We start from the raw sequence: 27,408 nt of genomic DNA on the forward strand, positions 1-27,408 counted from the left end.
CCCCGGGGGATTTCGGGGCATGGGGTCTGGCACAATGTTTCCTAAGCCCCCCCCCTGGTGGGGCGGACACAATTCTTCATTGAGCGTATCACCATCTGCTTGTGCCCGGCGTGGTGGCGTGGTGCTCGCCGCTTCCATGAGAGCCCGTGCAAGGAGGCCCTCATGAAAGCGGGTGCGACAACGCAACAATGTCGTAGTGTTGTGTGCAGGAGGGTGGGAAGTTCGGGGATTGGCTGTTTTGAAGTGGTTGGGACCACCTTTGTCCCAGCACTGTTGCAGTTCTTTGCTGGATGGCAGGGTGGGTACTGTTGCGTACCCCGCTCATATCGTCCCTAGGTAGGTGATGTCGCTGGGGTATGCTGGATGCCTGTGACGGCTCAGGACGGCTGGATGAGTCTGGACGAGACCCGTGTTGAAGCTAACATTTCTAACATCCGTTCCAGGCTTGCAACCCCTGGTTCGCTCGCATCTCACGCACGCTGATGGCCTCTGGCCTGCTCTGGCCTCCAACAGGGGACAGGGAGACGCACACGTGTTTGTGCACGCATCCACGCTGAGAGCAAAATGCTGTTGAAGATGAAGAGCGCGGTTACAATGCAACTCCTCCAGCGCCCGCATGGACGACGTTCTTATAGCCATCATGCATCCGTGCAACGTACACTATCCGTCAGGCGCAGTCTCGTTACGGTGGAAAGGATGCACACTGCCAACCTTGAAACGCAACAGCAACACACCCCCGCGTCCGATCCGATAAAGAATTGACGGAATCACGCAATGTCAACCGAAATTTGGTATCCGGTGCGGAAAGCTCTCAACGTCCTCCATCCACTGCAGCCATTCATCAAGGCGCATGCATGTCAATGCAGATAAAGTCTATCCGCTTACGCCTTGTGAATTGCGGCGTACGGCACCATCTTGCCCGTTCTAATTGTCCCCTCGCGGCGTTACGACATTGCATCCAGTTCTGCACTGACCTACTTCCCCGTTCCAATGTCCTGTCACATTGCACAGCTTGCTAAGCGTACTTCAGCACAAATTCAGCGCCGCGCAGCCGCAGTGCTTTGTACATTCGTGAAACCCCACACCAGTACGGTACCCTTCACGCCACTACTCCCACAGCCTCATGCGACCAGCCCCCTGCCACCTGACAGTGACCAAGCTTGAGGCCCCATGCGCTTCAAACCGCTTCCCGCGCCCGTGCTTCCCCTACTTTGCGGGCTGCTCAATGCCGTCCATGCCCTTAACACCTTCCGGCGTGCTATCATCGCTGGACTTATCAACTGCATACTGCTCGCCCGCGTGAGGCTTGTACAGCTTGCCATAGCCCATCAGCCGCTCAATCAGCGACAGGTTCTTGGGGTTGACGGCCTCGCCTGTTGCGACACAGCGGCAAAGGCACATTGTAGGCCGTGGGGCACATGGTCACGCGTGCTAGTGCACACCTACAGTGCGGGCGCGCATCTGCACCTGTGATCGCTTCAGAAGGCAAGCCCAGCACACGCCTCCTCCCGCCTCGCACCGCGAGGTCAGGATGCGAATCTACAAAGACAGGACACCCCACACCAGCAGCAAGCCACAGCCCTCATGCCCTCAGGCTCTTACCGTGGTACATGTCGTGGTGTCCGTCCAGGATGGCCAGCCAGCGGCGGTCGCCCTCGCGCAGGTCCAGGGTGGTCACGTCGGGGATGGTGATGAGGGTCAGGATCACGCCTGCACGTGCACGTGCGCGAGGGACAGGTGGGGGAGGGACCCCAGCAGGGTGGACTCGTCAGAAGTCATACATACGGGCTTAGTGGTTTCCCTACAGCACACGCTGGGAGCTGGAGTACTACCCTAAGAGTAGCACGAAGGCGCTGCTGAAGGAGTAACACTATTCGGGGGTTCCGTGCACTTACCAGCCAGACCGCAGAAGGCGGAAATCCAGAACCTGCAGGTGTTCATTGGCGCGGGCAGGGTATCAAGAGGAGGCGCTCAGACGAGCGGCACGACGTACGACTGCGCACGCACACACATCTTCCATCCATACGACCGCCGCTTCCCCCCCCCCCCTCCCTAACCACCTCAGCCAGAAGGCGACATGTGTGTGCAAGCAAGTGCAGGCTCCTCCGGCCTCACGCCTGCCCTGACGTCAGCGACTCACTTGGTGCGGTTGTCCACCAGGCCGAACACCACACCCGCCACCAGCGCGCCGGCCTTGCCCACGGCGGCCGAGAAGCCGTGGCACATGGAGCGGACCTCGGTAGGCGCCAGCTCGGCGGGCAGCAGCCAGGTGGTGGCGTTGGGGCCGAACTGGCCCCAGAAGCTGGAGAAGTAGTACAGGAACTGGAAGGCGTGGATCCACTTGGGCGTGCTCAGCGCGTCGTAGTGCACGGCGCAGATGAGGAAGAGAACAAACTGCATATGGTGGGCCAGGGGGGAAAAGGGAAGCATGGTACAGTGTCATCTTACCTAAACGCGCACATATGCGCATACGTGCACAAACTCCCTGCTTGCTTGCACAGTTTGCACTGACCGTACTGTGTCTTCCCCTTCCGTAATGCGTTTTCCTGACACGCGCCCCATGTGCTTTTTGACACAAAACAGCCTCATTTCCTTCTACACAACACACATCAACACACGCCGATCTCACATGCACATTGTCTAATCTCCCTTCTCGAGCTCCTTGCACACGTGCGTTCACTGACCTGGAAACCCAGTGCAACACTCGCCATCGGTCAAGCACATGCTGTGCGTTGGGCCCCTGAATAATCCACTAAACTCACCATCCAAGAGAAGCCCATGATCTGCATGCGCATGCGGCCCATCCACGGCTTGTCAATGGTGAAGGCCGCAAAGTAGTAGCCGACCAGGGCCACGGCGCTGTTGAGCAGCGTCCACTCCAGGATTTGGATGACGCTGGCATGGGGGTTGATGATCTTGATGAACGTAGACTGGAACAGCTGTGGGTAAGAATACGCGAGTGCGAAAGAGAAAGCAGATGTGGGCATCAAAGTGTGTGTGACGTGACATGACATGAGTTGGTGACTGGTGACTGGTGGCTGGTGCGTGCGGTATGCGTCGGTCGCAGGCTGCAAGTGTCGCCCACAAGGGTATCGTGTCGGCATACTTCCCCACCGCGCACCTTGTTGCCGTAGAAGGCAAAGTCCCACACGAACCAGCTCATGGCCGTGCCGAAGTTGCGGTGCCAGTAGTAGCGCATCAGCAGGCTGAACTTGCGCCACTGCACGCCGCTGGCCTTGGCGCCGCCCATGGCCCGCAGCGCCTCGCGCTTCTTCTGCCACACAGCCGATTCGCGCAGGTGGAAGACGCGGTACAGCAGGATGCTGATGAGCGGGATGAGGCCGATGGCGTACGACAGGCGCCACGTCACCTCCAGGGCGTAGCTGCTGTACGGCGGGTGGTACTGGTTGAAGCCGGCCATGATTGCTGCAACGTGCAGGTAGTGAGGTGCGGTTCGGGCGGGGAGTATTCTTACTTGTTACGAGGGCAGGGCATGGGGCTCGGGACTCGTGCTGTCAAGATGACACGGCCACTTGCCAATCGCCTTAGGAGTGCAAACCTGAATGTGAGACGACAGTACACGTGCAGAGGTGCTGTGCGCTCCCTTCGCTCGCAACCGCACATGAATATGCCAGGTCCCTGCATAGCCCTGCTGCCCACGGCACCCACCAATGATGACGGCGGTGTTGACCAGGTTGCCCCAACCCTGCATGGAGAACACCAGCACCACGGTCTCGCCGCGACGCTTGGACAGGGCGACGCTGCTCTCCGCGCGCTCGTTTGCGGAGGTGGACGCGACCGGGTACTGTGCGGGGGTAAGGTTTGCGGGCGGGGGGGGGGGGGTTGCAAGGATGTTTGGAAAAGCGGTACAGGATGGGTGGGGGAAGGGTCTTCAGTAATACGAGGGCGCGCTGCAACGGCAATGGGAGGGGCTCCAGGGTCTCCAGCATGCGGTAGCACCGACCTAGTGGAAACAGTGACAGCGACGGCAGTCTCACCTCGCCGCCCACGCCTATACCGAAGATGAACTGCACCGCTGTGAACATGGCCCACAGCGCGCGGTCCGTGGGGCCGGCGCTCGCCACAATCAGGATGCCGCCTGGAGGCCGAGTGGGAACGGGCCGCGGCAGGCAGGTCAGAGGCGGGTAGAGTGTCAGCACTTACGGCCGCCACTACGGCATAGCATCGCAGCAGCCTCCAAACACCCCACGGTACCGTGTGCAACCTCTGTGCCGGCACGCGGCCCTGTGTGCACGTGCGGCTTAGGGCCGTGTGGCACATGCACCAGCCTGCATTTTGCACATCGATTACCGTCCTGCGCACGTGCTGCATATGCGCACGTGCTGCATATGCGTGCGTGTACGCAAAGCAGCGCGGTGCCACTACTCACCGACCACCATGGTTGCTGCCGTGGAGACAGAGCCCCATTTGCGCCCGATGCGGTCAGCAAAGAAGCCCAACACCTGAATGCACATGGGCACGTGCGCATACATGCATGCATAAATGGCGCCGGTGTTCGTGCGCCTTCAAACAAGACCTGGCCAGACACAGCACCTGTGGCGTGTTGGCCATACCCTTGCACACGTGCCACTGGTACTGTAGGACAGCGCAGGCCCCCCTAGGTCTCGGTTGATTCAGGTTAGCTTGGGGCTGTCAACTTCTTCCAAAGCCCGAACACGTACGCACACACAAGACGGGTAACGACAACTAACATTCATTGCACTCACCAGCTGGCCGAAGATAATGCCGCACACTTGCGTGTACCTGCACGCGAACAAGCAGGCAGGGCAAGCAAGGTCGATGGCTAACCCTCCAGGCAACCACACGTATAGATGCATGCATGCACCCACACTTGAGCGCACAACTGGTAATGCTATCTTGTGCCAGAGCAGCTGGTTGAGGACAAGAGCCCCCCTGCTGTACGGCGCCGCACAGTGGCTGTAAAACAGCACATACTCACGTGATGGAGTCCGACAGCTTCTTGGGGCACTGTTGTTGGTAAGACGCACGGCAGCCACATGCGGAGGCACACGGTGCGCATGTTGATAGGGCGCTGCAAATGGCGCCCCTCCCCCCCCCAATCGATCGGTTGTATGTCAAGCAGATGGCGAGGGTTTTGCCCCAGGACTGCGTGACAGAGGGTCATCACATACCGTGGTGTGGGTGGCCCAGCAGTCGGGGTACTCGGCTTTCCACACGGCAGACAGGTTGCCGACAGCGAAGACGAAGTAAGCCTCGCAGAACTGCGGGGAGCGTAGTGGGACGGGGACAGGGAGTCAGACAGCGAGGAGAGAAACCGGGAGAGGATTGAGATGCGGGTTACCGCGCAATCAAGGTGCAATGCGGGCGCGTTTACGTCATGTATCGGCGGGATATGATACGCGCCCGCAGTTCAATGATTGGTAAATAGACTATGTGCGCTGCTTCGCCTGTCCTTGTTCCGAACGCGCTTGATATTCAGCTTGACATTCGCAGTTATGCTGCGGCTCACCCCACACGGCTTAGCGCTATTAACAACCCCGGATTCCTGACAGTGCGTCGCCTCCCGTCATGTCGAGCGTCGGTGGGGATGAAATAAAGCGCACCGGCCGCAAAGGCCGTTGGGCGCACCCGCGATGACCCGCGCAACGTGCTCCCCGGCGCTGCCGGCACCGCTCTGTCCCCATGGCTCACCATTCCAAGCCCAGGTAACATGAATGCGCCCATGAAGTGGAGGCACCTGCGTTCAGAGGACACACGCGGTGTCACGACGGTGCTTTGGCGTCCTGCCCAACGCGCGCGGTGGCCCACCTCCACAACGGATTATGGTAGACCACCACTTCCTCCTTCTCCATTGTAAGCAGCGTCACCTCCGCATTTTGGAGCTTTTGCAGCTGCGTCTTCTCGGGGTCAGCAGTGTTCTGCGGCGGAGTCGCCATATTGCTCGTGCTTCAACGCAAGCCCGACGCTGAAAGCCGTGACCAATCGAGAAAGTAAACATTTCAGTTCTTAGGATGGCCAAGTCGTGCCAGTCGTGCCAGCCCGGATGAGCGCGAATATTCTCTTCTCTATGTCCGCCCAAAATGTAGCTGGCCAATGCTCAACTAGCTACGCATGCCCATAAATAAACATACTGCAAATACTTATTGCTGCTGGAAAGGGGGGGTCGCCGTTTCAAGGATTGGATGTCGGAGATTGCGGGCACCCGGGTGCCACTCCCTGTTTTTGCTGAGTCCAAACGCTGGCCCAACTTGGTGGCGGCGCCGGTAGCACCTTCAGACCACGGGTTCTGGGCCGGGTTGACGTAGGCCGAGTGGGTGCGGTGTCGTACGGCATGGGGGCCAAACCAAACCCCAGCCAAACCCGCACGCTCGGAGGGCTCTGGGAGTCGCCCGGGGCAAATCCTACCGCACGATTTAGACACCGCATTTTTGTAGGTACATATTGAACAGCATCAATGGCCAATAGCGCTCGACAGAGGACTAAAACACGCTGGTCGGGGCTCAAGTCGCGAAATTGACCGAAGCCCATATCTCGCATAGGCGGTGTTTTGAGCCTAGCCCAAATGCCGCCAACTTAGATTCATCCATAGAGTAAATCCTGACAGCGTCGGGCGAATTCTGTTCAGTCCTGGCGACCGCGACATTTAGCGTTTCGACTTCGGCTCTCGCTCGAATTTATGCCCCGGGACCATTCAGGGACCATTATATATGCCGCATGATGCCATTTTAGTGATCAAGGGGCTTGGACTCACGCAGTCCCTAGGGACTTCCCCGAGTGGCATTTGGGTGATTGCGGGATGGCCACCCGGACCCCAAACCCCAATCCTCCTCACCTATTCCAGATCCCGGACCTTGTACAGCGATCGCCCATCCGCTGTCGCTCTATAGTAGCCGGTGTTGGTGCCGCGCGCGCGGAAGCAGAACTCGACATCAGGGTACCGCTTGAAGAACTCTGGTGTCAGCACCAGCAAGCCCGTGGCCGCTGGTTCCAGAGCACGCCAGGTCGTCTGGTCTTTCATCTTGCCATTCCCAGGCCGCTGCCACAGCTGGCGGCGGACGGTGCTGTCATTCTCCGCTGTTCTCCGCTGCCAGCTACTCCTGCAGCCTATCTACTCGGTACACAAGGGAGACATCGTGGCAGCCAGCCCAGGTTGGTCCGGGCAATCATGCAGGCGGCTCTGGGGCCATGGTGATTTAGGAGGGGACGGGGGAACGACGTGTGCTTCAGGACTCCCGGTGGCTTTTGTGCCTTGCTGTGTGTCGTCGTGTGTGCCCGCCTCCCCCGTCGCCCCACAGCTCCCCACCGCAAACTGCATTGCCGCACCGGATGATTGTCCCAATCCATTGACCGCGAGCGAATGCCTGTCGCAGGAGAGTCACGCTCCTGGTTGCTAGAATCATCCACCAGCTCGTTGCGAAGCTCGCTACGTGCAAGTGCGCAACCACTTCCCCCTTCCCCTGTCTTGGTGTCAGCGATCGCGCATGCCCGCATATAACACATCAGATTTAATATATTGTCGAGCGACTCTGGGCGGATTGCTGAAACGGAAGCGAGCAACATTCTGAGTAGAAGATTCGTCTACGGTGGACAGGTCGGCCCAGTCTGGGGTGCTGGTTTGCGCACCATTCTGTTTTGCTCTTGGCAGCAGCTGCAGTAAACCGCTGTGCGTGCGCCATCGATGACCGACTTGGCCTCTCACCAAGCGGCAGAGAGTGGGCCACACGGCCACACAGCCGCGACCGGGGTCTCGGGCCCAGCCGCAGGGCCTGGCGCGCAGGCATCTGGGGTGCAGAGCTCCACTGGCGAGGGCCTTGCAGCAGATGCGGCTCAAGCGGACGTGAGGCCAGGGCCGGTGGAGGCGATGTCCTGCGCGGCCCCACCTGAGGGTGCGGAGCAGATTGCTTCGGCCAGCACAGCGGATGCAGGGCAGCAAAAGCAGGCAGCAGCAGGAGGAGAGACACAGGCAGACAGCTCTGAGACAGAGGCGGAGGTTGCGGCACGGCTAGCCCAGGCGGAGGAGTTTAAGCGGGAAGGGAACGAGCTGTTTGGAAGCGGGCAGTGGGAGGCGGCGTCCGTCAAATACAACCAGGCGCTAGACGAAGGTGGGGGTCCTTCGCTGTAGCTTTGCAGGCACATCATCCCATAACGTCAGGTCTGGTATCCGTAAAGCCTCAGTGAGAGCAGATTAACTGCATGCCGTAGGGTCAGCACATGGGCCCCACCAGCCGCAACTCATACGGTACCACTCGCGTTCACCCCCTGTATGCCCCGCAGCGCCCTCCTCCGCCGCCAAGCAGCGGGCCATCTATTTCGCCAACCTGGCCGCCTGCAACATCAAGACGCAGCAATACGCCGCCGCGGTGCAGAGCTGCACGGAGGCCATAGCGCTGGACGGCGGCTACGAGAAAGCGTACATGCGGCGCAGCGAGGCCTTTGAGAAGCTGGACGAGCTGGACCACGCGCTGGCAGACGCCAAGAAGCTGCTGGAGCTGGCGCCGGCCAACGCCTGGGCCAAGGCCAAGGTGTGTTGTGTGTGTGTGTGTGTGCGTGTGTGTGTGCGTGTGTGTGTGTGTGTGTGTATGCGTGTACGTGTGTGTGTGTGTGTTGAAGAAGTAAGGAGGGTGTCTGGTGTTGAGTCTATGAGTTGTCGTGGACTTCTGTGCTTGTAAGAGAGCCACATGGATGCGGCATTGGGCTGTTGGGTAGGGGAAGAGGTCTGCCGGCCTGTGCTGTGTGCCCTGTGTCAGACGACCAGCCCGCGCTGCTGGCCGGCTGCTGCTGCAGGTGGCGGCGCTACAGCCAGTGGTGGATGAGCGCACAGAGAAGCTCAAGGTGGGTGTGTGGGTGGGTGTGTGGGTGGCTGGGTAGGTGGATGGCGGGCACCGGGCAGGACGGCCATACCGGTATTGGGGGGTGCCTGCATGGTCGTGGGCTGGTCTGCGCCGTATGGGCAGCATGGCACCAATGCGGCGGTCCTCTGACGCGCAGCTGCATGCCCAAGTACCTGGTGCACTGGCCTTCTGAACCTGTGTTCCGGGGCCCTGTGCACCTGCGTGACCCCGGCCCCGACCCCCGCCACAGACTGAGATGTTTGGCAAGCTCAAGGACCTGGGCAACAGCCTGCTGGGCAAGTTCGGGCTGTCCACCGACAACTTCAAGTTCGACAAGGACCCCAACACGGGCAGCTACAGCATCCGCTTCGAGCGGTGAGGAGGAGCAGGCCCCGGCGGCCACGGCGGCGAAGCGAGTTGGAGTGGGGTGGCAGCATATGAGTGGCGCACGAGCGAGATAGGTGCATGAGGGCATTGTGCCTGACACTTGGTCGTGTGCCAGCGTGAGCGCCCATATTGGGGCTGGGTGCTGCGGTGGAGGAGGCATCGTGAAGTGGGTAACTGGAGTGGCAACGAAATGGGAGAAGAGTGGGTTGAGTGCAACACTACCGTAATGGGGCGCAGGCAGGAGGTAGCACCCCTGGCAAGTAGCGATGACGCAGAGACCGTAGACGCATATACATCCTGGTCGCTTGCTATGGCTGCCCCAGTGTCTGCATGTTCTGACATGATCGGCTCATTCCCGGTTGCCATCAACTTATAAAGCCGTCCAGTCTAGGTCCGTAATGTGAGCTAGCCCTATTGCACTGTTCCGGTTTGCCTGTGCAGTGTGCAAGTCACAGACCAAGCGCACGAGTGCGCTGCGTTCTGGTGTACACGACAAGATTAGCCAGATACTGTAACAGGTGCCAAGATCGGTGCAGAGGTGCAGTGGATATTGTCGGGTGCTTGCAACAGCTAGCGCCCAGCTCCATCCGGCTTTGTACCGCTCCACACGGTTTATGTTAACCGAGATTGTTTGTGCGAGCAGTTCAACTCCTGCTCAACCATGCGGTAAGCACTGCCGGCAAGATACTCAGGCGTGCATGGTGCAGTACTTCTGCTGCTGCAATGCTTGACACCTGCTACCTGCTAGCCGCCTGCCCGCCGCCTGCCAACCCCTCATTCGAAACCCACACAACTCTCTGCATCACTCCGTAGGCCCCAGCCTGGCCCGGCTGCTTCATCCCATGCCGGCGGGTTAGATGGCCTCCGCAGCACCTGACCGCATCCCTGAGAAGAACCACATTCCTCGACCACAGCAACAGCCCAACAGGCGCTGCATCCAGGCCGCCCCACCTCGGCTCACTGCCCCCTGCTGGTCCGCGTCATCAAACACCTAGGCTCAGTGCCGCTTGCAGCGGCACGACCGCCTCACTGTGCAGCCCCCTCGCAGCCGCATGGGCCGCACACCGCTTGCTCGACGACAGCTGCACAGCAAGTCGCCCAATGCACATGCTCATGTCTCGGGCGTTCCGTGCATGCACCTGCCGGCGCCACCCTACTAGCCCGTTTGCCACGCCCAAGGCTTGCAGCCATGCTACCGCTAATTGTATGTCTAATTGGCCTACCCGCCTCAATACCAGCCAAGTACCCGCCCCGCCTGGCGCTCACGGCACTTGGCTGGCGCTCCTGTGCCTCGCTCCTCACACTGCTTCTCGCACTGCTCCTCGCACTGCTCCTCCCCTGCGCGCCCATGCCCTTCTGCATGCGCAGCTGCGGGGCCGGCGCTCCCGCCTGTCCGCCTCGGCCCATCCGCACCCGCATGCCAGCACCCATCAATCATCACCAGCCGCTGTGTGCCCGCCGCGCCCCGGCGCCAGTGCTGGCCCAGCCGCGGGTCCTCGCGCTCTCAGTGCACGGGGATTGCCGCGGGGTCGCGCTCGAACTGCATGCGCGGCGCGATGCACATGGCCATCAGCTCCTGGAACAGCAGCTTGCAGGCGTAGGGGATATACACCTGAGGCGGGAGGGAGGAGGGGGAGGGGGCGGGAGCAATGTGAGCGGGTCAGCGCCGGGGAGGAGGGGCGGGCCGACAGGCGGGTCATCCAGGCACAGACACGCTCACAGCCGGGAGCGCCTGGCACCCTGTCCCTCCGCCCACCCCAAATGGCAAGAACTCCCGCCCCACACGCCATGCTCCAAGAGGCCCACCGCACGCACGCCCCTCGCGCGGCCACGCCTCACCTGGTAGATGTTGGAGCCATCCTTGTAGATGGTGGACGTGAACTGCTGCTTCTTCAGGTTGGCCACCGCGATGAGGCCGGAGCGCTCGCACACGTGGATGCGGTAGGCGTCGCTCTGGTCGAACAGGCGCTCCTTGAGGAAGGCGGCGGCGCCGTGCGAGATGATGCAGTTGCCGAGGATGGTGGGGAGCGAGGCCTTGGTGACCACGCCGTCCATCTGGTGCGCGCGGCGGGTGACGATGTAGGTGTGGGGGAGGGAGACGCACCAGGTACGGCCCGTGTACTCGATCTCCCGGACCGACTCCTTGACGGAGAGCATGGGCTCCGAGTAGGTGGGGTTGTCCTTGTAGGTGACCGTCCAGGCGTCTTGAGTCGCGATGATCTCCTTGCCGCGCACGATGCCCCTGGAGGTTCCCTCCTTGTACATGAGGTCGAAGGTCGCCGCGTAGCCCGCGTGCAGCGCCAGCCGGACCGTGTCGTCGCGGAACCGGGCCGAGGAGGTGTGGATGATGCCCACTTGGGCGGCCTCAGCCCCGTCGGCGAAACTCAGCCCCACGAGGATGGCGCGAAGGTAGTCCTTGCCGAGGAGCCACACCCACCCGGCAAACCACTTGGCCGACTCCAAGCCCTCCTTGGACATCACCGACGAGTTGGCGGTGGCGATGCCCACGAAGTCGCGCTCCTGGTCCTCCGCCTCCGCCTCCTCGAGCTCCAGCTCCACGAGCTGCTGGTCGCCGCTGTCGTACTTGTGGCGGTACTCGTTGTGGAAGAGGGCGACGATGCGGGGCTCGATGATGTCGTACTTGATCTCACCCCGGCCGTTCTCGTTGCTCCGAGTGTACTGGACCCCGAGGGTGAAGCCCAGGGAGCGGAACCGCTGCTCCAGCCACACGTGGTCCTGGGGCTTCACAGGGCTGAACAGGACCGTGTCCCGGCCGCAGTTGCCCTGGAACGTGAGCGAGCCGTCCCCGAGCCAGTAGCCGTACAGCTCGAGCAAGGCCGTGAGCTCGGCCGCGTCCAGGTCCAGGTCGGCCAGGGGTTTGGGCAAGTCGTCGCTCACGCTGACGCCGTTCTTGGCGCAGCTCAGGAACTTGACGCAGTCGTGCGTCTCCTGGGCGGCGAGGACGTCGCGCGCCTTGACCTTCTGGAAGGGGGACTTCCAGTGGTTCTGGGCCTGGCCCTGGCGGAGGTACATGTCGTGCCCCGGGGTCACCACCAGCGACAGCCCGCTGCTGTGGTCGTTGTCCGCCCAGCGGGAGCTCTTGGCGGCCTGGGTGAACTCGACCATGGTCTGCGTCTTGGCCGCCTTGACGATCAGCTCGTCCATCGGCTCGTACACGATCTTCTCGGCGGCGGGGTCGTACCCGGCGAACAGCAGCGCGGGGTCCCGCTTCCGGGCCTCGATCTCGTGCAGGAAGAGGAAGCCCTCGTTGGTGAGGACCTGGTGCTCCTCGGACAGGCAGTCGCGCTCCATCTCGCCGAAGCTGGGGCGGGCAGGCGGAGGAGGGAGGGCGGGTGGGTTAAGACGGGGATAGGATGAAGCGGGTTAGCTGCAGCAAAGGTCAGACGAGGCAATACCGGCGCATGTCGCATGCTAGTGCCGGTTTAAGTCCCCCATACACGCGCACAGGGAAAGCTATGTGGTGGGGGTCGTTCGCCGGTGTGGCTCACCGCAGGCCACCGTCTCGCGCGCGGCCCTCTGCGGGCTGGCGCGTGAGCACCTGCACGGGGCCGCGGCCTCGCGAGTGGATCTTGAAGTCCACCATGTGCTTGAGGCGCTGGTAGTAGGTGGGGTTGAGGAAGATCTGCGCGCGCAGCTGGCGGCCGGTGTGGCCGCTGTACATGACCTCCCATCCGCGGCGCTGGTAGCCCAGGTCGTGAAGCATCTGAGACACGTTGTCCACCGTCACCTGTGGGCCACCAGGGGGCGGGGGTGGGGGAGGGTGAAGGGAGGCGACACGGTCACGGCTGTCACTGTGAAGCAGCAGCACGGGACCATGCACTGACAACAGCCCACAGCCGTGGCACGAGGCCCCCGCCACCGTCACGCCGACGCCCACTGGGCGGTCACGGCCCCGCCAAGCTTTCCCCCCGCCCCAGCGCCCACGCGCTGCCCACCTTGGTGAATGGCGTGGCGTCTCCCTCGCTGCCCATGAGCGACGCCACCTTGCTCATGAGCGCCTCCACCAGGTGACCAATGGTCATGCGGCTGGGGATGGCGTGCGGGTTGACGATGATGTCCGGCACGATGCCCTCGGCGGTGAAGGGCATGTCCTCCATGGTGTACGTGATGCCGCACGTGCCCTTCTGGCCGTGCCGCGACGCGAACTTGTCGCCCACCTGCGGGGTGGGAGGGAGGGGCAGGCGTCGGGTGGTGGGGGTTACAGGCATGAAGACTTGGAAGATGGCAGTGATGGATGTGCATGGGCGGGGGGAAATGGGCAGACATGGACTGGACAGCGGCGGGCGCGCGTGAGCCAGAGATTGCTACAGGGCAACGGCGGCTATGCATCACAACCAGCGGCGTCGTGCAGCGGCGTGCAGCCGGCAGGCGCACGACCGACACACAGTGGGCAGCTGCGTAGCGGGCTGGCGGGTTGCGCCGCGCACCTGCGGGATGCAGATGGTGCGCACGCGGATCTTGACGAACTTCTGGCCCTCGTCGTTGGTGGTCAGCATGACCTGCGGGGTGGGGTGATTGGTGGTGGGGATTTGAAGACGGGTGCACGGATGAGGTGCAGTCCGCGAGGGGGGTTAACGTTGATCCAGGGGGGGCACGGCAGGCACACGGACAACAGCATGCGCCTGTAAATACGAGAGGTCGCCGCGGATGCCTTTTGCCAACGGGTTGGTTGCAGAAAGCCGCAGCGCTACGAGCCGCACGATCACGCCCACATCCCCGAGCACGCAAGCACGCGGCACACCTGGTCGATCACGCCCGCCTCGTGCCCCCTCAGCGCCAGCGACGCGTCCTTCTTGGTGAAGCGCTGCACGGCGCCGGTGGGGTCGTCCGGCAGCGTCACGGTCTTGCCGCAGATGATGTCCTCGCCAGACACACGCGTGCCTGTGTGTGTGCGTGTATACGTGCCGGGCGATGTCAGCGGCGGGCTGATCAGCAGCGAACTACATCCCACCTATGTCGGGGCGGCGTGAGAGGGCCGTGTGCGCTCAAGTCGCAAGTCCAGTCGCAGCTCCATCGCCCCTGGTCAGCCTTCAACACCCGTTTGTTGGTTTCGACTGCCCCTCCAGCCCCCTCCACTCCAACAACCCCACGCGACCCACCCGGCGGGCACAGTCCGTCCGCGTCCAGTTTGTCGTACGTGCCGTGCTTCATCTTGGAGGTCACGGACGGGTCGGGCGCCTCGATCTCCTCGCGCGCCATGCTGCCCGCCTTCTTCTCCTCCTCCTGAGGGCGATGAGCGGGTGTGGGTGCGGGGCACCGGTGAACGGAGGTTTGTATGAAGCAGGCAAGGGGGATTACATTTATGACTAGTTAAGGAAGGGGGAGGGGGGGCGGACCTGGCCAGCACCCGGCGCGCAGCTGCCCGGCTGCGAGCTGGGGCCGTCCACTGGATGCGGTGAGAGCATGTGCGGCGCTGCTGCACTGAGGGCTGAATCAACCACCGTTGTTTTTCACCGCGGGCAGCCGTGGCGCCCAGCCGTGGCGCCCGGCCTGCAGCCAAATGCCCCCCGGCCCCGCCCTGTCGCCCTGTCGCCCACCTTGTAGGCGCGGTAGAAGATGGATCGGTGGAAGCCGCGGTCGATGGACGAGCCGTTGAGCATGAGACTGTCCTCCTGGTTGTAGCCGCTGTAGCACATGATGGCCACGATGGCGTTGATGCCCGCCGGCAGCTCCCGGAACTTGAGGTAGTCCATGGCGCGGGTGCACACCAGCGGCTTCTGGGGGTAGTACAGCACAAAGCCCTGCAGGCGTGCGGGGAGGTGGAGAGGGATATGAGGGGAGGGGAATTCAGGATGGCCAGTGTGTCGGCGGCAGGGAAAGAGGGCCTTGCTCAGCCAGCCCGCCGTGCCCCCCCGTTTACGTGTGTTCCTATGCCTGCCCCCCCCCTCACCTGCGTGTCCATGCGCGTCTGGTAGTTGGTGGCGTACATGCCCATGGCCTGCTTGCCCATGGCGGACTGGTAGGTGTTGCGGGGCGACTGGTTGTGGTCGGGGAAGGGGATGATGGAGGCGCACACGCCCAGGATCATGGCCGGGTGGATCTCGCAGTGCGTGTAGGTGGTGCCGGTGGCGGCGCCCGCCTCGCGCGCGTTGCGCAGGTCGGCGATGGTCATGGCAATCATGGTCGTCTCCTCCTCCTCCGCGTCAATGTACCTGTGCGGGGGGCGGGTGCGTGAGGGCGCGGGGTTGGGTCCTGCCTCGCATCCACACCCCTCCTGTATCAAACGCCCCTCTGCTGTACGGCCGTACATCACAACCCCCGTTTTATTGCTGGCGGCCCATGCTGGGCTTGCACTCCCCTCCGCTAGTTTGGCTTGGTTTGGTTCCGTTTGGGCTTGCACGCCCACACGCACACGCGCCCCACTCACTCGACCAGGCCGTCCTGCACCAGCTGCGGCCAGGCGTACTCGTCCTCGTCCGGCAGCGGGCTGATGAGGCGGCGGATGTGGTGCTTGCTCACCAGCAGCCGGTTGTCCTCGCAGATGTAGAGCGGGCGGCTGGCGCGGCCGTAGTCGGTGAAGATGCGCAGCTCCTTGAGCGGGCCGTCGTAGATGATGGCCACCTAACCAAAGAGGAGGACGCGGGAGAAGGGAGTGGTGGATGTGCATGGATGAGCACGTGTGCGGTCGCGGCTCCAAGCGCGGGCGGTATTAACAGCACACCGTGCATGCAACACCCTTACAGGTGGCTACTGTACTCCTGCTTCTGACGCGGCTCTGGGTCCTAGTTCGCAAGAAGACTATGGAAACCCCTCAACACCCGCGCAGCCATACACACACACACGTTTTTTTTGACACACACACGCGGCCGGCCGCACCTCGGTGCTGAAGGCCACCTGTCGGCGCATGGCCCTCAGGTTCTTGATGAGCGCGGTGGGGTCGCGCTGGATGCCCAGCCACACGCCGTTGATGAACACCTTGGTGCTGGCGGCGATGTCGGCGGGCGTCACCTCGTCCAGCGCCTCCGTGTTGAACTCCTCCAGGTGCGCCACCACCGGCAGAGAGGGAGTGCCCACTGCAGGGCGATGAGGAGGGAGGCAGGGGGAGCCGTGGGTGAAGGCCAGCAGGGGCAACTGGAGCCCGCAGCCCTGCCGTCGGCCGCCAAGCGCGAAACGTCGCCGTCGGCACATGCCCCGGCCCTTCGACCGGCCCTCAGGTGCCTGCCCAATCCGGCTACTTGGACCCTTCCCCTTCCCCTTCCCCTTCCCCTTCCCCTTCCCCTTCCCCTTCCCCTTCCCCTTCCCCTTCCCCTTCCCCTTCCCCTTCCCCTTCCCCTTCCCCTTCCCCTTCCCTCCCCCTCCTGGCCCACCCACCTGTGATGTAGCACATGAGCGCCATGTTCTTGACCAGCCCCACCGCCTGCCCCTCCGGCGTCTCGGCGGGGCAGAAGATGCCCCACAGGCTGTTGTGCAGCTGCCGCGGCTTGGCCAGCTTGCCCTCGCGCCCGATGGGCGAGTTGACGCGCCGCAGGTGGCTGAGCGTGGAGGCGTAGGTGAGGCGCGCCAGCACCTGGCTCACACCTGCAGGAGGGGAGGGAGGGGCAGCCGTCCACGGAGAACCGGGAGGGGGTTAACATTAAACCAATCCTGTAAGGAAACAGTCGCGCTGCAAGGAGGGAGGGGGGTTACATTCATGATTAATTAAGAAGTGAAGTCGTAGGCAGGTACAGTTGCAGAGTAGAGGGGGAGGGTAAGATAAGTGGCTCGAGCGCGAGCAGCAGGAGGCTTGTCGGGTGGTCTAGACGCGGCGCCAGGGGGGGGGGGTGCGAGCGGGCGGGCGGGCAGATGCATCGACTGCCCTGTCACCTGTCAGTACCCCTGTTGCCGTGCCCGCCGCTCACCCGCTCGGATGCCCTGCTTGCCCTGCTCGCCCCAGTTGCCGGTCGCCAGCGAGTACTTGAGGCCGCGCGTGATGACCTTGTCGTTGATGGCGCTGATCACGTTGATCTCCTTGCCCGCGTCCACCTGGGGGTGCGGGTGCGGGCGCGGGTGTGGGTGTAGGCGCCGGGGGGCGTTCACTGCACCGGCACCCACCTCCCCTTTTCGCCCCCGATGATACAGCGCCAGTCCTGTGTGCAACCCCTTTCCTGTCCGTGCCCCCCCTCCGAAGGACTGGTGCAATCCCCCCCCTCCACTCCCCTCCCCCTCCCCCCCTCCCCCCGCCCACCATGCGCTGCGCCTGCATGCGCAGCTCCTTGCACAGCTTGCGGAACAGCAGCCGGAACAGCCCCGCCATGAGCGGCCCGCCCAGGTCCAGCCGCTTGTTGGCGTAGTGGTCGCGGTCGTCCTCGGGGCGCCGGCCCAGAGCCACAAGCATCAGCCTGCGGGCAGGGGGGAGGGGGCGGGGGCGGGGGCCAGCGGCCGAGGCAGGAGCGGGGTTATGGAGGGGATGGAGGGGGGCTGGAGGGGTCGAAGCGGGACATCAAGCACGGCAGGCGACGTGGCGGACAGCGAGGAAGCAGTGGGCGGATGAAAAGACCGAGAGCTGCCGGTGTGACGCGGTCCTGAGCCACCAGCCCACCGCCACCAGCCCACCGCGGCTGCATGGACCGCCAGACAAGGGCGCCACTGCCCGTGCCGCACCCGGCTGTGCTCCGCGACAGCGACAGCCGCCCCGCCGACAGCACCATACCCCACCAGGGCCCCACGCACCGGCCCCACAGCCGCCGCCCCCCTCCGCCCGCCCCCTCCCTCACCTGTGCACCATGTATCCCACGAAGTAGCCCTTGCGCGTCTCCATGAACTCCTCCGTGCCCAGGTGCGGCAGCAGCTCCTTGATCAGCAGGTTGCGCGCGTACTGGATGCGGTCGGCCTGCAGGGGTGTGGGTTCGGGTGGGGTTGGGGTGGGGGTTGCAAGGATGTTTGGAAAAGCGGTACAGGATGGGGGGGGGCGTGTGCGCGCATTTTAAGGCATTCAAGGGTTTCAGGTTTAGGTTGCGTGGGTGGGTTTTTGCACCCTAGGTAAGCCCGTGCACAGTTCCCCTCCCCCACCCCCAGCACCCTCCCTGCCGAGCCGCGCACCTTGCTGGCTCCCGTGACTGTTCCTCTCTTGCCCAGGTAGTTGAGCGCCTCCTCCTGCGTCTGCACCTCCTGCGCCTCCTCCACGCTGCTCCTCAGCGCCTCCAGCATGGCGGGGTCGGCGTCCAGGTCGTACACAATGTGCTCCAGGATGTCGCGGTCAGACTGGAGGGAGGGGGGCGGAGGGGAGGAGAGGGGAGTGGGAGGTAGGCGGGCGGTGGGGGGGTGGGGGGCGAGTGTGCACCCCGTGCCGCTGCTGTATCTCCTGCTGCATCCCCTGCTGCATCTCCTACTGCTTCCCCTGCAGTCGGGTCTTGTTGGGTTACTACCCCTCCCTCCCTCCCTCGCCGCGCCTCGCCCCGTCGACCCCACGCACCACGAAGCCCAGCGCCCGGAAGAGGATGAAGATGGGGAACTCGGCCCGGATGTAGGGGATCTGCGCGCGGATGACGCCTGCCGCGCCCGCCTTCTTGCCCTTGGCCAGCATCATGATGCTCATGCTGCTGGCGGAGCGGGTGCTGCCCTCCACAACAGACCTGCATGGGGGCGGGCGGGGGTTGCATTCATGATTAGTTAAAGAAGTGGTAGACGGTAGACCAAAGCAATCGTTACGCCGACCAGCTCCCGGCTCCGGGGGTGGGGGTACAAAGACAGGGTTGTAGCGTTGAGGCGGGGTGGGTGGGCAGGTGGGTAGGTGGGGTGATTGGATGAAAGCCGGGCGGGAGGGAGTGGGCGGGCGCCGTATGGGGACACGCACATAGGCGTTCGCGCGCATCGGCTGCACTCCGGCCGCTCCCTCCCTCCAGCTGCTGCCATCGCCCTACATGGTGTTTCCCCGCCAGCCTGCATGCTGCCACCGCCACCACGCATGCAGACACACAGACACACGCACACACACGCTGCTGCCCCCACCCCCACTCAACCCCAACCCGCCCGCCCACCTGATCTCGGCGCAGAAGGTGTACTTGCTGGGCTGGCTCTTCTTGAACACGTACACGTGGTTGTTGGCCATGCGCTCCTGCGCGATCAGCACCTTCTCACTGCCGTTGATGACGAAGTAGCCGCCCTGGGGGTGCGCGGAGGAGGCAGACCGAGTGGGGGCGGCCAGGGCGGGTGTCAGTGGAGTGAGGGGCGGTGCGAGTTGGTGAGCTATTCCAGGGCATGTCCCAACAATCAGGCAAGCCGCAGCGCCAAAATAAGACCTGTGCGGCGCAGGCACTCCATGGCACCGCACCCTCCTCCCTGTGCCCACGTGTTGGCTCCACCACCCGGCATATGGCCCCCAGCCCTCACCCCCACCCACCCGCTGTACCCCGAGCTCCACTGCGTCCACCACACCCTGCAACCCCATCCACCCACCCAACCACGTCCAAACCCACAGCCCTGTGCCCGCCTCCACGCCCGCTTCCTCGCCCCGTCACCGTGCCTGCCCACCCGTACCGTCTGTCCACCCCGAGCCCCCGCCCTGCCCCACGTCCGCCTTCACCGTCACCGTGCCAGACAAGTACAATCGCCTTTTTAGATTAGCCTGTCCCGTCATGCGCCTTTCTGTCTCCTGCCTCTTATTGGGGATCGTGCGGACCCGCCCTGCCGCCCGCCCGCCGCCACCCGCCCGGCCCCCCGCGCACCTGGTCGTAGGGGCACTCGCCCAGGTTGGTGGCCTCCTGCTCCGTGGACGCCTCGTGCAGGTTGCAGCGCTCCGACTTGAGCATGATGGGGACCTGGAGGCAGGGGAGGGACCGGGGCGAGAAGGCAGGGAGGTGGGGGGTGGGTCAGTGCGTGGGCGTGACCGGGTCGGGTGCAGAGCTGGCGTGCGCTGGATGGTGTGTGAGTCCCAAGGCACGCGCCCGAGCCACGTCTGGTGGTGACGGCGCGCTGGTCCGGTTGCAAGCGCCAATGCCACCCCCCTACACCGCCCCCCGTCACCAGCGGCATCATTGCCGCCAGTTGGGTGGCAGCACCGCGCAAAGCCTCCTCCAGCCCGCAGCACACATCCCGCGCGCCCCCCGCCACCCAGTCCTTCGCGCCATCATTCTGGCATCCTGCCGCCACCGCCACCCCAGGGCGGCTACCGCCCCGCTGCCACCCCGCTGCTGCTGCCGCCGCACCTTGCCCAGGTGCACGTGCGAGAAGGTCTCCGTCTTCTCCTCCACTTCGTTCTCGCCCACGCGCGTGTACTCCGTCTTGGTCACGTCCACATACAGCGGCGCGCAGTACCTGAAGGGTGGGGGGCAGGGTGGGTGGTGGGGCGTGGTGCAGGCCACGGCGAGTAGGTGGGGGCTGCGGGGCCGTGGCGGCTGCGCGGCGGTGTGCGCCGGGCGGCGTCCCACATGGGCCCTGCGGCACAGGGGAGCCGCGGGCCGTGCTGCTGGCCCGCGGCGCCGCTGCGGCTGTGCCGCTGCGGCTCCGGCGCTGCCGGTGAGGGCATATGCTCCGCCGGTTCGCCGGGGCCCAGCGCGGCCCACACGGCCCACATACGGCTGCGGGTGTGCTAGGTCGGCACCGCCATGCACTGCCCCTGCCCCATGCTCACACGGGGTGGGGCGCGAGGCCTACAGCGCACACCAGGTGCGGTCGAGCTGCTGCCTGGCCTCTGCAGGCGCGTGTGTCCGTGTCGCCATTGGGCCGCACCCTCCGTCAACCCGCGTAGACGTTCCTGCCCTCCGCCCAACCCCTCCATAAACCGCCACCCCCTTACCCACCCCCGCTGCACGCGCCCTACGCGCGCGACCGTTCCCTTCGCGCCCTTCGCTGTGCTACGTCGCCGAGTCCGGCGCCCGCGCAAACTCACGTCAGGTTCCGCAGGCGTGCCTCCTTTGGGAAGAGCACCACCGACTCCCCGTCCTGCTCCGTGATCTGCGGTCTGCTGAGGTACACCTGCCCGAACTTGATGATGTATTCCTTCTCCTCTGCCGCCTCCACGCCGGGCAGATGCTGCGACTCCGGCTTGATGACGATTTCAGGCGTCTCATCTATGATTTCTTGGATAGTGACGTTCACAAACTCGTTGAAAGAGTCCAGCTGCTGGCGCACCAGTCCCTTGTCGTCGAAAAAGGCGGTAATTACGTTCCAGGAGTCCTCCTGAACGATTTCCGTATCCTCCTCCTCCTGCACCACCTCCATATGGTCCTCATCAGCTCCGTACATGCTGTCCGCTCGCCCTTGGCGCCCTCTGGGCGCCCGGGCGGGAGACTACGCCCTTCTACGCTGAGCGCGACCGCAACCGTGCTCCTATAAGTCCCAGGGGCCTTGCCCAGACAATGCAGACGTATAAATGTCAATAGCAGGTGCAGACGGGGTCTGTAGCCACAAGTCTCAAGCTGGCCAAAGTAATCTCGGGCTCTTCTTGCACACGCAGCACATCTATGTCCTCTGTAGGTAGTTGCTATGTAGTACACCTACAGATCCTTCCCTGTCTAATATGCCCACTGGAGGCGGAATGCTCTCGTTCTCTCGTGGCAACGCGCTGCTCATGCACCCAGCCGCGGCAATTCATTGACCGCGCGCCCTTGTTCCACACAGTAGATTAGATTTTTCAGCTGCAATGTCTCCATGGCATTTAGTTTACTAGCGTCGCGCACCCTCTCGAGTGCGCACCATGGTCACGACCTGTCGCCGCGCGTCGTTCGCTCAGCCTCGCTCGCTCAGCCGTTGGCCCAGTATGCTGCGTCGAGGGCTACAGAATCCAAGGCCTTCCGCCGTCACCAGTGCGGCGCGGGCTGGCGCCCTCTTTGCTGTGTCGCCTTGCTTGCGGGGCGGCGGCAGTAGGGTATGCCGTGCTGTGGCCTCGACGGCCCCGCCAAACCTTGGGTGCCATGAGAACCAAGACACCAACCTCAGCGCGCGCATAGTGAATGCGGCTGCACGAGTGGAGCGGCTGGCTGCCGCCGTCGTCACGGCGGCGGGCCCCGCTGCTGCGCAGCGCCTGCACCAGCGCCCACCCCCGGCCCACGACCCGCCCTCCCTCTTCCTGGACGCCCTGGACGTACTCATGACAGCGGTGGCTGACGTACGCGCTTGCGCCGTACTGGCACAGCGGTACGACAGCGCGGTCGCCGCCGCCGCCACCCGAGCGCTCGACCGCCAGTCGCCGCCGCACAATGGCGGCGGCGCCCGGAGCCGGCAAGCGGCTGACCCCGATGCAGCCAGCGCGACGTCGGGGGCCGGCGAGGCGGCGGCGGCAGCGGCGAGGCTGGCGGCGGCGGTGGAGGGGCTAGTGGTGGCGGCGGCGGCGGAAGACACGGTGCTGCGCAGCCCCACCGTGTTCGCCGCACTGCAGGCGGCGGCAGCCGTGTCGGCTGACACACACGACATTCGCAACAGCGCCGGAGGAGGCGGCGCAACTAGCAGCGGTGCAAGCGCTGGCCTGCCCCCTCACCGGCACGCCATGGTGTCCGCGCTGGTGCCGCGCTTCGTGCGGCAGGGCTACCACCCGCCCTCGCCGCACGCCTACTCAGTGGCGCTGCGGGCGGAGGACAAGGCGGCGCTGCTGGAGGCGGCGCGGCGGCAGGAGCGGGCACTGCTGGCAGCGCTGGAGGGCCTGCTGGGACCCGCGCCGCCGCCGGCGCCGCCGCCGCCGCCGCCACCGCCACCGCTAGAGGCGGACCTTCAGCGAACAGCGCAGCCAACACACCAGCAGGCACAAGCAGCCGATGCAGCCCAAGTCCCATCGGACGATGAGGCGGCCTGGCTGGACGCGCAGCTGGCGCAGCGCCTGGCGTTGGCATCATCATCAGCAGCGGCGGCGGCGGGCGGGGCGAGAGGGGCGGCGCCGGGGCGGTCCGGGTTGGCGCTGTCGTACGAGTGGCCGTTGTACGACCTGGGCACGGAGGAGCTGCAGGAGGATGCGGTGATGGCGGACGTGGCGGCGGCGCAATGGCGGCAGCAGGCAGCAGCCGATGAGGGCAGTGGTGCAGATGGCCTTGATGTGGGCGGTGGAGTGGGGGCAGGGGCCGGCGGGCAGCTGCGCCTGACGCTGGATGTGTGCGCTGGGCTGCTGCGGCGGCACCCGGACCCGGTGTTGAGGCAACAGGTGCGGGCGCCCAGACCAGACCAGCCAGCCGGCCGTTTTCACCTCGGCGCTCGGCTGCGCGGCAATGCTGACCCCGTCCCTCGCATGCTTCACCACCCCAAAAAGTTCTATTCCGTCTACGACGGGCACCCCACCTCCTTGTTCCCAGTGCTCTTACCTGTACGCCTTGTTTTAACCTCGCAACGCCCACTGCTCCGGCCTCCTCACGAGCCCCACACGAATCCCACGCCCCACCCCCCCACCCCAGGTGTACGAGGAGGGGCTGGTGCCGCTGGCCGCCGCCGCACTGGAGCTCATGCAGCGGCTGCGGGACGTACGGGCGCAGCAGGCCGCGCTGTACGGCATGTACGAGCACGACCTACTGCATGCCGTACAACAGCAGGGGCCGTACGGGCAGGGGCCCGGCAAGGCGACGGCGGCGGCAGGCGGTGGTAGCAGCGGCGGCGGGCTGTGGGCGTCGCTGCTGCCGCCCATGCCGCCGCCGCCGCCGCAGCCACTGGGCGCGGTTGCAGCGGCGGCTGCGGGGGCTGCGGCGGGTGCTGCCCCGGGCGCTGCCGGCCTGGCGCACCTGGACAGCCTGGCTGGTGACGGGCGGGCGGTGGCGCTGTTCCTGACGGACCTGGCGCGGGAGCTGGAGCCGCGGGTGGAGGCGCAGGTGGGTGGGGGGGGTGAACCAAATTCCAGATGCGTGTGCGTGGGGAAACGTGGGGGCAAGGAGCTTGCAGGGGCAGTGATACCGGCACGTGTGAGACACCTGGTGCTGCCCGCAGTGCGCCCTGTTGCAAGCCAAGGCTCCTTTTTGTGTAGGGCGGGGTTGCTGCATTGAGTATTCGACCACGTGTAGCCAGCCGTAACCACGGTGTGCTGACCGGTGGCTGCAGGTGCGCCAGCTGGCGGCCACCACCTGTGGCGCCCTGGCTGCGGGCGACGTTGAGTACGGCCTGAGGCAGCTGGCGTGGCGGCCGGGCGGCGCACGGGGCGGCGCACAGCACCATGACGGGCTCCTGGCTGGTGCCGCGGACGCCGACCCGGTGTCGGCCTACCTGACTGACCCGGCGGCGCTGCTGGCGGGCGTGTCGGACTGGCTGGGCGGCTTCATGGGCGTCAGGCTGGTGCGCCCGGGCGGCAGCAGCGGGGCAGGGCCGAGTGAGGCACGCCCACACACACGCGCACATGCGGCTGGGCACTTGCGAGGGACGGCGGCCGCGGCAGCGTGCTGGGCGGGGGAGGCGGCGGCGCCGGCCGATGTGGCGGCGCTGCTTGGCGACCTGCGGCTCGGGCTGCGGAACGCAGGAGCAGAGGGAGGAGGCGAAGGGGCAGGAGGTGGAGGGGAAGGGGCAGGAGGCGCCGGCGCCAGCAGCTGTGGGCACAGGGACGCGGCGCTGTCGACGCTGGCGGCTGCGGCGGCGCGTGAGCCGGGCCGCTTCCTGGCCTACCGCCTTGTGGTGGAGGAGGAGGAAGAGGAGGGGCGGGAGGAGGGGCAGGAGGCGGGGCGGGAGGTGGGCGGCAACAGGTCTGAGGACAAGATGGATGGGTGCGTGCCGGCCGGAGAGCCCGTGCGTCGGTGGCTGCTCATTGACCTGTACGGCGGCGGGGGCACCCGGTACGTCCTGCCGCCCGTGGCCCCGCCCCTCAGCGGCCCCGCAGCAGCAGCAGCAGCAGGCAGCACCCACGGCGGCAACAGCGCGCAGCCGGCGGCCGTTGCCGTGCTCGTGGGCCTGCAGGGCGGCGCCGGGGCAGCCAGCAGCAGCAGCAGCAGCAGCAGTGGAGGCGGGCCTGGGGTGGGCGGTGCGGGCATCGCCCAGGTGCGTGGCGGCCCCGGCGGGCGTGAGGGCACTGAGGCGGTGGGGCTGCTGGCTCGTGGCTCGGAGTTCGCGGTGTGGGAGCTGATGCACGAGCTGGGACACGCCCTGCACTTCCTGCTGGCCGCCGCGCCGCCGCCGCCGCCGCCACCGTCCCAGACTGCTGGTGGGGAGGAGCAGGGGCATGAGGCCGTGCATGCGTCCAACTGCGCAACAGCCGGGCAGCGGGCAGGCGTGGACATGGGCGTGGCGGCAGCGGGGGAACGCCGACGCGATGAGCCCCAGGCGCCGGCACCGGCTGCAGGCGGCAGCCCCGGCCCCAGCCCCGGCCCCAGCGGCAGCGGTGCGGCTGGGCTGTGTGGGTCGCTGTGGCGGCTGCCCTACCTGCTGCCGCTGGAGCTGGTGGAGCTGCCGGCCTGTCTGATGGAGCGGGCGGCGGCGGAGCCGGGCGTGGCGGCCGTGCTGCTGGCGCACTGCAGGTAGGTGGGTGTGTGGGTGGTTTTTTGGGGGGTGGGTGTAGATTCCGGCCCAAACTGAACCAAACCAAGCCAAACTTGGTTGGGGCCTCGGTAAGCCTCGGTTATTAGCGGGCTTGAGGGCTGGATGCAGGGGGAGACTGAAAGGAGACGCAGGGGAACCGCAAGAGCGAATGCAGAGAGAAGAGAGACGTCTAGACCGCGTCAGCCGGCTGGACAGCCGTCGGCTTTCCTCGCCAACTGCTTTCCGTGCTTGTGTGTTGCGCCTTGCGTTGCAGGGACGCCGAGGGGCGACCGCCGCCGCCTGCAGTCGCCGAGGCACTGGCACACGCGGTGCGGGTGATGCACTTCAGCCCCGTCAGCGTGCAGGTGCAGGTGCGTGGGGGCGGCGGCTGACGGCTCTGAACCCGGTGGCACGACGCCGCGGGGGACACGGGGCAGGACTGCAGGCCATGCGATGCACCTAGCCAGGGATTTGGGCAGGTGTGAATGTGTGCTCCCCGCTGCCCCCCTGCCCCTGCCCCCTGCCCCCCCCCTCCCACACACACACACGCAGGTGCTGTCCTCGCTGCTGGACCAGCTGCTGCTGGCGTCGGAGCGCCGGGCGCCGGGCGCGGCGCAGCGCCTGTGGCCGCAGCTGCTGCAGGCCTTCGCACCGTCCCTGCCAGCGGCGGCCACCACCCAGCAGGTGAGCGGCCGCCGCTGCAGCCACCCCGTTACCCCGTGACGCGCCGCAAACTGACTGGCATGCACCGTACGTGTGCGGCACTTGTGCTCCTGGACCACCGCTGCAACACCTCCCACGCCCGCTCTCCATTCCTCGCTTCCCCCCCCCCGGCTTCCGCGACGCCTCGGCCCACATCCCATAAGTATTATCGCTCGCAACTAACGCCTCTGCCTGCACTCCCGTTTTCGTTGGTTTTGGTTTAGTTTGGGCTGGTATTTACAACCCCCCCCCCCACTCACGCCTCTATTTGTCCCCCTGCCCTCCGCGCAGCTGCACGCCCTGCCGCGGCTGGCGAGTGCGGGCGGCCAGGCGGCGGCCTACCCCATGGCGGCCTTCCTGGCGGCGCAGCTGTGGGCGGCAGCGGCGGCAGGGGAGGCGCCAGCGGCGGCGTCTGCAGGCGAGGGGGAGCGGGCCGGGGGGGAAGCAGCGAGCCGGCACTTGAATGCGCTGCGCGCCGGGCCTTGCGGCAGCAGCAAGGGCCGCGCGCTGCGTCGACTGCTGTTCGAGAGCGGCGGCGGTCAGCCGGCGGCGGAGCTGCTGCGGCGAGTCATGGGCTGGGGGGCTGAGGCGCTGGCGGACGGAGGTGGGGGGCAAGTCGTTGCTGGAGGCGGGGGCGGGGGCACACGGGGCGATGGTGGGCATGAGGGGAGGGGCGCAGCTGCGTACGGCCGTGTGGGGCCTGTGGCTGGAGGGGGCAATGGGCCGCCCATGCTGATGACTGTGCCGGGTGGGGGCTGCGTGCCTTGCGTGACGCCAGAGCGTGTGGAGCGGTGGGTTGGTGCGGCATAGCGGGGCCGCACTGGAACTACGTGGCACGGTAGCAGCAATGCAGCATGGGAGCGTTGTGGCGGCTGGGGTGAGGCGGGGGGAGGTGGGGGTGCACCCGCTCCATGGCCTGCACCTTGCATAGCAGGGGAAATACTGTTCTGGGCGTAGACCAAACACTTTGCTGCTCCGTGTGGGAACGCAGCGAGTGCGAGCGAGCTTCGGATGCCGCCGGTCGGCTGGATAGTGCCAGTCCGCTGGCGAGGGTGGGCTGTGAACAAATAAGGCAGCATGAGCCTCCCCTAGCCCCTGGGTTCTGCGGCGCTGACGCGCCAGATGACTACTGCGTCTCCGCGTTCACCCACTCCAT

General features: G+C 65.3%; 4 protein-coding genes across 6 annotated transcripts; 2 read left to right on the plus strand and 2 right to left on the minus strand.

Moving 5' to 3' along the window:
• Nucleotides 1–577: 577 nt before the first annotated feature.
• Nucleotides 578–6,095, minus strand: CHLRE_02g075050v5 (uncharacterized protein). Its single transcript, XM_001701781.2, has 14 exons — nt 5,791–6,095; nt 5,674–5,719; nt 5,154–5,243; nt 4,961–4,989; nt 4,728–4,764; nt 4,391–4,463; nt 3,999–4,099; nt 3,670–3,805; nt 3,122–3,426; nt 2,763–2,939; nt 2,141–2,394; nt 1,896–1,927; nt 1,603–1,710; nt 578–1,373 (listed from the first exon to the last, which is right to left on the minus strand). The coding sequence occupies exons 1-14, from the start codon at nt 5,916–5,918 to the stop codon at nt 1,207–1,209; spliced, it is 1,683 nt and encodes a 560-aa protein (XP_001701833.1). The 5' UTR covers nt 5,919–6,095; the 3' UTR covers nt 578–1,206.
• A 310-nt stretch (nt 6,096–6,405) lies between these two features.
• CHLRE_02g075100v5 (uncharacterized protein) lies at nt 6,406–9,707 on the plus strand. 2 transcript variants are annotated; one of them, XM_043059133.1, is made up of 5 exons: nt 6,406–7,131; nt 7,353–8,084; nt 8,257–8,504; nt 8,767–8,814; nt 9,064–9,707. In XM_043059133.1, exons 2-5 carry the CDS (start codon nt 7,661–7,663, stop codon nt 9,190–9,192), a joined length of 849 nt encoding a protein of 282 aa, XP_042926769.1. In that variant the 5' UTR covers nt 6,406–7,131; nt 7,353–7,660; the 3' UTR covers nt 9,193–9,707. The 2 variants fall into 2 exon arrangements, with proteins under 2 accessions (XP_042926769.1, XP_001701631.2); XM_001701579.2 differs by having other exon boundaries at nt 9,064–9,437.
• On the minus strand, nt 9,440–21,655 carry CHLRE_02g075150v5 (uncharacterized protein). Of its 2 annotated transcripts, none has more exons than XM_043059134.1 (21): nt 21,028–21,655; nt 20,345–20,453; nt 19,865–19,957; nt 19,178–19,302; nt 18,613–18,772; nt 18,240–18,401; nt 17,915–18,030; nt 17,386–17,539; nt 17,060–17,183; nt 16,533–16,739; nt 16,038–16,234; nt 15,589–15,782; nt 15,112–15,373; nt 14,759–14,962; nt 14,321–14,444; nt 13,963–14,102; nt 13,649–13,720; nt 13,157–13,378; nt 12,710–12,948; nt 11,040–12,522; nt 9,440–10,812 (listed from the first exon to the last, which is right to left on the minus strand). In XM_043059134.1, exons 1-21 carry the CDS (start codon nt 21,381–21,383, stop codon nt 10,705–10,707), a joined length of 4,851 nt encoding a protein of 1,616 aa, XP_042926767.1. In that variant the 5' UTR covers nt 21,384–21,655; the 3' UTR covers nt 9,440–10,704. The 2 variants fall into 2 exon arrangements, with proteins under 2 accessions (XP_042926767.1, XP_042926768.1); XM_043059135.1 differs by having other exon boundaries at nt 9,709–10,812.
• A 110-nt stretch (nt 21,656–21,765) lies between these two features.
• CHLRE_02g075200v5 (uncharacterized protein) lies at nt 21,766–27,397 on the plus strand. Its single transcript, XM_043059136.1, has 6 exons — nt 21,766–23,268; nt 23,516–23,923; nt 24,150–25,549; nt 25,825–25,921; nt 26,103–26,234; nt 26,544–27,397. The coding sequence occupies exons 1-6, from the start codon at nt 21,898–21,900 to the stop codon at nt 27,060–27,062; spliced, it is 3,927 nt and encodes a 1,308-aa protein (XP_042926770.1). The 5' UTR covers nt 21,766–21,897; the 3' UTR covers nt 27,063–27,397.
• The last annotated feature ends 11 nt before the right edge of the window (nt 27,398–27,408 follow it).

The sequence above is a fragment of the Chlamydomonas reinhardtii genome, chromosome 2, assembly GCF_000002595.2.
Source record: "Chlamydomonas reinhardtii strain CC-503 cw92 mt+ chromosome 2, whole genome shotgun sequence".
Lineage (NCBI taxonomy): Eukaryota > Viridiplantae > Chlorophyta > Chlorophyceae > Chlamydomonadales > Chlamydomonadaceae > Chlamydomonas > Chlamydomonas reinhardtii.

Coding starts and splice junctions, on each gene's coding strand:
- CHLRE_02g075050v5 (XM_001701781.2), bottom strand. CDS start 5,918: ATGGCGACTCCGCCGCAGAACACTGCTGACCCCGAGAAGACGCAGCTG. Junction 5,720..5,790: donor TACCATAATCCGTTGTGGAG/GTGGGCCACCGC, acceptor CTCTGAACGCAG/GTGCCTCCACTTCATGGGCG. Junction 5,244..5,673: donor TGTTACCTGGGCTTGGAATG/GTGAGCCATGGG, acceptor CGCTCCCCGCAG/TTCTGCGAGGCTTACTTCGT.
- CHLRE_02g075100v5 (XM_043059133.1), top strand. CDS start 7,661: ATGACCGACTTGGCCTCTCACCAAGCGGCAGAGAGTGGGCCACACGGC. Junction 8,085..8,256: donor CAACCAGGCGCTAGACGAAG/GTGGGGGTCCTT, acceptor TATGCCCCGCAG/CGCCCTCCTCCGCCGCCAAG. Junction 8,505..8,766: donor ACGCCTGGGCCAAGGCCAAG/GTGTGTTGTGTG, acceptor CTGCTGCTGCAG/GTGGCGGCGCTACAGCCAGT.
- CHLRE_02g075150v5 (XM_043059134.1), bottom strand. CDS start 21,383: ATGTACGGAGCTGATGAGGACCATATGGAGGTGGTGCAGGAGGAGGAG. Junction 17,184..17,385: donor GCATGCAGGCGCAGCGCATG/GTGGGCGGGGGG, acceptor CCGCACCCCCAG/GTGGACGCGGGCAAGGAGAT. Junction 14,103..14,320: donor GGACGGACTGTGCCCGCCGG/GTGGGTCGCGTG, acceptor GCACACACACAG/GCACGCGTGTGTCTGGCGAG.
- CHLRE_02g075200v5 (XM_043059136.1), top strand. CDS start 21,898: ATGCTGCGTCGAGGGCTACAGAATCCAAGGCCTTCCGCCGTCACCAGT. Junction 23,269..23,515: donor ACCCGGTGTTGAGGCAACAG/GTGCGGGCGCCC, acceptor CCCCCACCCCAG/GTGTACGAGGAGGGGCTGGT. Junction 25,922..26,102: donor CCGTCAGCGTGCAGGTGCAG/GTGCGTGGGGGC, acceptor ACACACACGCAG/GTGCTGTCCTCGCTGCTGGA.